Raw genomic sequence first — 9,681 nt, 5'->3', positions numbered from 1 at the left:
TGTGAACCTGTGTAACCCATTTAACCCTGTTTGCTTTAGTTTCCTCATCTCTAAAATGAGCTAGAGAAGGAAACGGCAAACCACTTGGCAAATCCAGTATGATTTACCAAGAAAACCCAAGATTATGAAGAGTTGGGCATGACTGAAATGGATGAAAAACAAAAAAGAAGGAAGATGGATAGTTTTTCAGCTGTGATTTTTGATTAGTTCATTTTCCCTGCGGTGCTCACTCCTTACAATCAGTTCTCTTTCACCTTCTTCCCCTGTCATCCCATTAGCTGAAGAGTAACTACTAATTTCACATTTATTGAACAATTTTAAAATGGCATAATGCAACCTATCAAAGTTCCTGCTCTCTATGGCTTTAGAGTCTGGTAAAATAAGAAAGGTGCTGTGTAACTTTCTCTTTTTATTGGTGTGATTTTTTTAGCTTTTCTTTTGTTGGGGCTGGTGATCAGGATGTGAAAGGCTTCACAGGGGAAGTGCTAGAGGCATGTGTGAAAAGAGCAAACAAATGGATGTGAAGGGAAGTTTTTTTTTTTTAAACTACGTATGTTGAAGGAGGGTGAAGAAGGGATTAAGGAAATACAGAAATGTGATAAGGGACTATAATAAGTCTAGGAAAAACTGTCAAAATTGTGGAAGTAAACAGTGATTTCTGTGGGGGCATCTCATAATGCTGAGGTTAAGGGGATGGTTAAACAAATATTGTCAGTGACACGGGGTGGGGGTGGGGGTAGGGGCAAAGCTTAGCCGAGCAGAGGGGTATTCATGTTCAAACATGTAGGCTCTGACTAAAACTGGAGGCAATACCACACAAAATTAATTTTTCAGGGACAATATGATTCTTCTATCCCATGTAATCACACTGCTTCTTTCTGAAAGGGCAGCAAAGATGATCAGAATATCTCCGTTCATATAGTGCTGATCTGAAAGGACAGCAACTAACCAGTAAATGCTGAAAGTGGAATTTTTAAAAAAAGAAAAGAAAAGAAAAAGAAAAAAAAAACTGAGCAAGCAGATTACATAACCTTTTTTTTTTTTTAAACTGAAGCCCTACTTCAATGCCTCATTGTGGCATGGAGGTGACCCTGGGTTCTTGAAGGCTGTGCCAGCAAAACACAAACTCTGAGTATAGGTTTGAGTATAGGTTCAGTGAGTATCGACGCATCTACAGTAAAAGAACCAACCTAGTCAAAGTCAGAAGTTCATCATCGAGAGTGCTGACCAGCAGGTGACAGATTTTTTTAGGGGGAGGGGAAGGGGTCACAATGAGTTACATGATAATAATACATGAGTACACTAAGGCAGGGAAGGATTACAGCCTGTGTTGGTGGAAGGAGTATCCGTGCCAAAGAAGTCATAGTTCTTTTAAAGTATTTGGAGAAGGGTTGCATAGGTATCTAGTGGATGAAAGAAACATTTAAATGCTTACTATGTGCCAGTCACCACACTAAGTTTGGACTACAAATATAAGCAAAAAGAAAAATAGCCCCTGCCCTCAAGGAGCTTACATTCTAATGGCAGGAAGGCAACACACAAAAGTCAGTGTAAAAGTGAAAGTGAGGGGGAGTCAGGAGCAGAGCTGGGAGAGTGAAGGAATGAGCCTGGCTGGCTTGGGCATTTCCTCAAATGGAGGTTCCTGGGATGAACCCATCAAACTGGGGGACTACAGGGAGAGAAGGTTCTTCCAGGGTCTGAAAGCTACTGGGGCATGGTGGTGAGGTCCAAAGAGCCAGGAGTGGAGCTGGGGAGAGGAATGAAAGAGAAGCTCCTTTATTTTTAAAAAAAAGGTGACTTTTCTTGTACATGTGGATCTAAGTAGCTGGTATTATAAATAAATGCTTTTACTTTTACATGAGCAAAAAGACAGTTTCCCTGGAATTAAGTGAAAGACTAACTCACGCTCTATGGAAGTTGTAAAAACAAAGCAATCATCATTTTTACTAAATGTCAGAGCCTCAGCTTTTCCTCTTCTGTTGAAATCCCCCAAATGACTAAGTATGTGATTCAGGTGATAGCAAGGGCAAGAAGGGTAGTGGGGATATAAAGAAATAAAACTCAAAGAGACAGAACCTCATGAAACAAAATGAAATACGAGGGACTACAGCATTGAAACGCCACGTCTATGAGAGGCAGATGATTCCTAGGTTTATAAATAAACCAATGGACCACTTAATTCCGATTCATACATATACAGGGCACTGGGGAAAAAAAAGAGTAAATTTTTTTTCAGTTTAATCACTACGTAAAGATATATGTGTGTATATGTATATACACATTTGTATATATTCATCCACAACAACTCTCAAGTTCACCTCCTTCTCTCCAATACCAAGGCCACCACTCAAATTCACCACCTTCTCTCCAATACCAAGGTCAAGTCTCTAACCTTGTTTGCCTGGATTACTAAGATATCTTCCTAACTGTTCTTCCTGCTTCAGGTCTTTAATTCACCCTCCCTGCATTTGATAAATTGATATTCATAAAGCAATGTTGTCAGTCCCCTTCTGAAGAATATTCAGTGGCTCCCTATTACCTCTAAGGGTAATAGAAGCTGAGTGGGCTCAGTGGCTAGAGCACTGGGCCTGGAGTCAGGAAGAACTGAGTGCAAATCTGTCCTTATAAACTTACTACCTGTGTGACCCTGGGCAAATCACTTAACTTCTGTTTGCCTTAATCCACCAGAGAAGAAAATAGCAGACCACTCCAGTATCTTTGTCAAGAAGACCCCATGGACAATATAGTCCACAGGGTCATGAAGAGTAGATACCATCAAGCGATTGAACCACGACAATGACAATGCCTCTAAGACAAAACAAAAACTCTGCTTGGCATTTGAAGCCCTTCACAAGCTAGCTTTAGTCTACGTTTCTGGACTCACTTCACACTGATCCCCTTTCGGCACGCTCTACCCAAACAGGGCTGCATGCTTTCCCCCAAAATTAGCATTCCCTTTTCCATTCATTGGATTCCTCTCTATTTTCCCAAGATTTTCAAATATTATAAACGGTATTTATTTTAAGCCCTGAATTCTGGATGTCATCATGTCACTCTCTTTGGAAGATACACGTGGCTTAGTTTCCTCACAATAACTCCATGAGGTATGTAGCATAAGTATTATTATCTCCATTGTGCAGATGAGAAGACTTAGGTTAAATGACTTGCCCAAGGTCACACAGTCATTAACTATAGAATAAGATACAGAGGGAACTCTCTAGAAGTTCCAATGTTCCTCTCGTAACAAGTCAGAGTAGACTTACAAGTTCACCCTTCTACTTTCTATTAAAGTCACACTAGGAGTCATCTATTCCATTCTGAAGTCCCATCTATGATCAGGGTCAATTGACTCTTGCTTATTTTATAATCTATTATAGTATAATTCCTCACTAACAGTCCTGTGATGCCGCATGATGGCATGATGTTCTCAAGGGCTATGCCAGCAGAACTCAACGTCTGGCAGGTCTTACCAACCTGAAAGACTCTGAGAACGGTTCTGCCAATATCTTTCCAACTTTTGTCTGAGGACCAAATTAACTAAATTTGGATACCAGGTTCATCCCCAGAATGGCAGCTCCCAAATAATGACGCCTTGTTTTTGTTTTCAGTCACATTGGCTCATTAAACAATCCATGGCATCATAGAAGGGCCACAACAGTGAACAGATTATATAAACTGAACAATCACAGCTCCTTAAAGTATTGATCATGGGATACACAGTGAATATGTGACTTTGAGAAGTTAATTAGCCTGGGATATTTAATGATCTAACAAATAAAAATTAAATTTGCTAAGTTCTGCTGGTTTCTTATTTTTTTTTAAAAGGAAAACTCAGTAGTCAAGGTATATATATCTAATCCACCCAGGGGGCACTTAATATATCTTAAATGATGCTAACTGTTTATGCCACCTACTTCACTGAATCATCCTTACTCACTTTTCCACAGCCTCTTCCTTACCTGACAGACTCAACGCCCAACATGCGTTCAAGCACTTTTCAAAAAGTAGGTGCCTTTAAACAATACTATTCTAAGTCAACCATTCTTATCAGAAAACAACACTCCTACTTTCTTTTTTTCTCTAGCAAGAAATGTGTTTCTCCCCAAATATAAAAATAGAACAGGACAGCACTGTACCTTTATACGAATATGTGACCAAAGAACGTCCCTCACCCCCAGTTTTGACATAAAAAAATGTCTCAGATGTGTCAATTCCAAGCTGTGTGTCCTTGAGTATATAATTTCACTCTTCGAGGCCTCAGTTTCCTCATTTGTAAAATGAGAGGGTTAAACCAAATGATTTCTGAAGTCCTTTTCAGCTCTAAATCAATGACCTTTATACTTACATTACCATGAATCCACTCAAAAATAATTTGTGGGCTATCTGGGAGATGGGCTGGAAGAAGGTTGCTCTAAGAGCCCTATTCACAACTACAGTAAAGTTGCCGGGATAATTTCTTGTGGATGTGATGTACATCCACATATGCCATAGCCTATGCCAGTATTCTGCACATGGACTTCTGCCCCCGTACCTCTGTCTCCTTTTACTCTGTGGAGCCACAGGATCTAGGATAATGTCTGTGCACATCTTACCATCCCTGTAAATTTCATCCCTGTACTCACAAGCAGGGGAAGGCAAGCCCACAGCCAGCCTCAGGAATATATGAGAACACAACCCTCGAGCCATCGTAAGGCTCTGTATTCAATAGAACTTCCCCGAGAGGCAGCACAGCAGAGAGAGGAGCATGATGGATTAGCAACAGGAATTCAAATCCTACCACCGACCCTTACGTTAAGGACTGACCATATGCAAGATACCTACGTGCCCAAAGTGCATCAGTTTCTTCATCTGTGAGGCAGGGATAAAAATATCTACATCACGTACCTCATTTCACAGGGTTATTGTGAGCTTCAAATGAGATAATTTATGTAATGTATACTGTAGAGTGCTATACATACCAATTATTATAAACTCCAAGATTCTCAAAATCTATACTACCCCAGTAACAGGAATGAGAGAATGTTTCCTCCTTACAGTTTAGTTATCTTATTCCCTACTCTTTTTTTATTCCTTCAGTTCTCACCTCACCACTAAGCTTCTTGTGATAGGTATGTAAGTCATATATTCCAACTTCCTCCCTCACTCCCACTCCTCCAGTAGGAGGACGGCTGGGACTATTTAGAGGAAGAAGAGAAATCAGGACTATTTCCATGTCAGAAAAATGCTTTGTGTAATAAGAACTTTTAGAGTATGTATGTGTGTGTGTGTGTGTGTGTGTGTGTGTATAATTTTTATATTTAATATTTTAGAGGATTTGCACTCAAGTCCTTCTTTGATGTCTCACTGTGGCAGGGAGTTGGCCTTGGGTTCTTGTAGGATATATCAGCAGAACATAAGATTTGGCAGATCTTTTATTGGCTATGGAGAAACTTTGAATATGGAGCGAGGACCTAAACATGTGTTTTTCATCCAAAGACTAGCCTCGCTAAATTCAGAGGCCACTACATTGATCTCAGGGTGATGGTTTTTCCAGTCAAAGACCATCTACCAAGTTGTAAAGCTGTAAAAAGAGGTTACAGCCTCAGTTGGTGGAGGAAGTATCCCCTATGACAAAATCCCAGATCTCTGAAATGAGTATTTTAGGTGAGAAAATAACACTACCATTATCATTTTTATACTGAATCCCCACTCCCACCCCCCATTCACATCTCTTAGCACACTAGGGTTCTGAGCAACAGCATGGAAAATGTTTATGTAAGGAGGGCCCACGAAAGCCCTTCTCTCCAATGTCTACACCAAACTGGTGCTCAACAGAGAGGAGAAAGCAAGTGAAAATGATACTATTAAACCACCATTTTATTTCAAGTGTGTCAGTGGTGCTTTGGAAAGGATCTCCCAGGATATTGAGTCCAATATCTTTTGTCTATCATGAGGCTGAACAGTTAAGTGGAGCCTGGGAGGCCACCAGCATTTTGTCTTTTAATAAAACTCCTTCAATGACAATAAGGATGATGATCAACAAAAAAACACATAGCACTTTAAGGTTTGCAAAGTGCTTTACATACATTGTCTCATTTGGTTCTCCCAACAACCCTGTGAGGTAGGTGCTATTATTATCCCCATTTTTCAGATGAGGAAACTGAGGGGGAGGGAAATCTAGTGACTTGCCTGGAATCACAGCATTCATAAATGTGTGAAATGGGATCTAAACTCCAGTCTTTTTGACTCAAATGCTCCATAGATGCCATTCCAGTAACAGAATGATGAAGGGTAAAAACTGCTGAGGCTCTTTCCTTTAACCTCATAGCAAATGTCTTGTTTAAGCAAGAGCATTAGTACTGTATGAATTTGTTGGTATAAAATTCCAAAAAGTAATAATAACTGAATTCTAATATATTTCCTAATTATTCCCGTAAGTAGAGAAACTACTTCAAATTGAACTGCAGTAGGTCCCTTGCTATCCGGGACACTACTGAAGCATCTCTATAATTCGATTATATGTTCAGGTCATCTCTACTGACTTGATTTTGGCAAGAAAAAGCTTAAGAAGTACTGGCATTGTTTTGAAGCAGCATAGATTTTATTGTTTTTTCACAAGGTCCAACCACCACTAAAAGAAACACTTTATCCTCCTGATGTATTAGCAAGGATTTCATACATTACTCCCTCACTCCCCCCCAACTTCAACTGATTCACAAATAAAGCAATAACCCCAAAGGGAAAACAACAACAATAACAACAACAATACTCATATTTCAAATGGACCTTGTGCTCTAGAAAATAAAATTTCACATTAGGTCATTCTAATCTTATGGAAAGGTAGAAAATCCATACAGTTTTAAAATTCAACGAGAGACTTACCTTTAAGAGTGCCAAAGCTACATGGAAGATTATGTTGAGACCCTGAAAAAGAAAAGAAAAGAAGGGCTAAACACAATTGCTATATTTATTACTATTTTTAATCATCTTTCCTGAATTTTTGCTAAAATTCCAAATAGCAATAACAAAATTTATAACTAAAATCCCCAATACAGATACATTAACTCGTCCTGAGGATCTGTATCTATCTAGCTAGCTAGTTAGCTAGCTAGCTATGTATAGAGAGGGGGAGAAGGGGCACATTTTCTGTCATCTTCTTATAAACTGTTATTATGCTGGGGGTACCATGTTTTATCAAATTTTAGGGTTGTTTCTAGCAGCCTACTACATGATAAAAGTCTTGCCTAGGATGACACAATGATTTGGGGAAAAGCCTAAAAACTGAAAGGAAATACTTCTAAATATCAAGCTTTAATATGTAATCTAATTTAACTAATTCATGAGATGAAAATTCCTATCCACCAAGGAAAACTTAATGGGGGCACTTAACTGGATTCTCTAGTTAACAAAAAGTTAAGGGAGAGATTGTTGCGGATAGCTCCTCATCTCCAAAGCTACAATAGAAATGCCCAAATGACCTTATATTTATTTTGCGTACATTTTCTCCTCTTAAAAAAATGTAAGTTTTTTAAGGATAGGGAGTTTAATTTTTTCTTGTGCCCAACGCCTGACAGAGTGCATGGCATATAGTAAGTAACTAATAAATGTTGACTGACTGTAGCAGAGAGTATCTTTACTGGATATGTCCAACATTCTTCCTCTCTTTTCTATAACTATTTATCCAAAAGATCCTACATTGTCAAAGTAATAAAGAACTAATTTGAACTATCTGTCAGATATTCTCTTCCTCCTTAGATTTTAAAATGATATAGTATCTTTCATGTAAAAAAAAAAGCTTCCTAAGTAAAATCAGAATCTTAAAATTAGGCAAAATACTTTTCGGGAAAAACAAATGAAAGCATGAGAAGTCATACTGGAGCTAAATATAAAGTCTCGATTCAGCCCAAGGAGTTTGAAGAAACATTAAGGTCATTAAGGCACAAAGGCAGAGAACGTTCATGGAAATATTTATAAAGTCAATGTTGCCACAGACTAGACCAAGCCAAGACAACCTGAAAGTGCCATAAATAATAAAATGGAGTTCTTCAGGACTTTCTTTCCTGATAAGCTCTTTCCTGGCAAGTTCTCCAGCACTTTCTTTCTTTCAAGCTCAGTACCTTCTAAGTCAGGGCACCTAGGTGGCACAGTGGATGGAGCACTAGGCTTGGATTCAGGAAGACTCATCTTCCTGGTTCAAATCTGGCCTCAGACACTTACTAGCCAAGTGACCCTGGGCAAGTCACTTAACCTGGTTTGCCTCAGTTTCTTCATCTGTAAAATGAGCTGGAGAAAGAAATGGCAAACCATGCCAGTATCTTTGCCAAGAAAATCCCAAATGGGGTCATGAAGGGTAGGACAGACTGAAACAATTTATAAGCAACAAAAACCTTTTAAGTCAATCTCAGCCAGACTACTTCCCTATCAGAGTACTATAGCAACAGTTTATTTATCTAGAGCAGGGGTGAGGAACCTGTGGCCTCGAGGCCATATGTGGCCTTCTAGGTCCTCAAGTGCAGTCCTTTAAATTCAAACTTCACAGAACAAATCCCCTTAATAAAAGGATTTGTTCTGTGAAGTTTGGATTCAGTCAAAGGGCCACCCTTGAGGACCTAGAGGGCCATATGTGGCCTCAAGGCCACAGGTTCCCCACCCCTGACCTAGGCAATAGGATGACGGATGGTGCCACTATGAGAAACAGTCAGGTCAGAAAGAAGAACAGGTTTCTCGAGCAAGATAAAGAGCTTCATTTTGAACATGAGTCTGCACTGCCGGTAAGCAATCCAGGGAGAGAGATCGTGAAGATGAGGGTTCTGGCTACCCCTTGTTCTCTGGCACACTTCTACCCCTTATCAATAACTTTCAGCCTACTTTTCTACGTCATTACCTTTCCTTCATCCTAGTTAGTATAACTTTATAAAACCACAATTGTATTTTAGATTAGAAAGAGATCAGATGCTACTGTCCATTATTGTCCTATATTCCCTTATCAGCATTGTTGTGATTCCTGACCTTTTATTTTTAAGGTAGAGGACTGACTGGAGGGAGTGAATATTGCAAAAGTCCTCTTATAGAATAGGCAAGTTTTGAGAACCATAGAGTTATGACGAGTGCTTCTAGTTTTCACCTAAAGCAGAAATTCCTAACCTTTTTTGGGTCATAAACCCTTCGGGTAGTCTATGAAGCCTCTGGACCCATTCTCAGAATAATGTTTTTAAATGACTGAAGGAAATGCTAAATTTCATTTTGAAGTTAATGAAAATAAAGGTGTAATTTTTTTCCCATCCAAATTCTCAAACTCATTGCAATATATCCACAGACTCCAGGTTATGAACTCTAGATAAGGAGTCAATAACTTTACGGTATACCCATTTGATAAATAACGGCTGTGCTGGTCAACAGATTGATGATGATGATGATAATAATGATGCTGATGGCTAGGTTTTATATAGTGCTTTAAGGTTTGCAAAGCACTTTGCAACTATCTTCTTTCAACCTCACTACTACTTTGGAAGGCAGGTGCTATTATTATCCCTATTTTACAGTCGAAGAAACTGAGGTAGACAAAAGTTAAATGACTCTCGTCCAGAGACACACAGCTCGTAAGTGTCTGAAGCCACATTTGAACTCAGGTCTTCCTGACTTCCTGAGCTCTATGCATTGTGCCACCTGGCCACACAATGTGTGTGTGTGTGTGTGTGTGTG

At 39.3% G+C, this 9,681-nt stretch overlaps 1 protein-coding gene across 1 annotated transcript in view; it reads right to left on the bottom strand.

Annotated features, from left to right (window-relative positions):
- Positions 1-9,681, bottom strand: part of RABGAP1L (RAB GTPase activating protein 1 like) — a 648,400-nt gene that overhangs the window by 175,838 nt on the left and 462,881 nt on the right. Inside the window, exon 18 of the mRNA XM_027868366.1 lies at positions 6,862-6,903. Coding sequence (XP_027724167.1) covers positions 6,862-6,903 — 42 coding nt within the window. The remainder of the gene's footprint in view (positions 1-6,861; positions 6,904-9,681) is intronic.

The sequence above is a fragment of the Vombatus ursinus genome, unplaced genomic scaffold, assembly GCF_900497805.2.
Source record: "Vombatus ursinus unplaced genomic scaffold, bare-nosed wombat genome assembly UNPS02014789.1, whole genome shotgun sequence".
In the NCBI taxonomy this organism is placed as follows: Eukaryota; Metazoa; Chordata; class Mammalia; order Diprotodontia; family Vombatidae; genus Vombatus; species Vombatus ursinus.
This window is presented reverse-complemented; position numbering and strand designations above follow the sequence as displayed.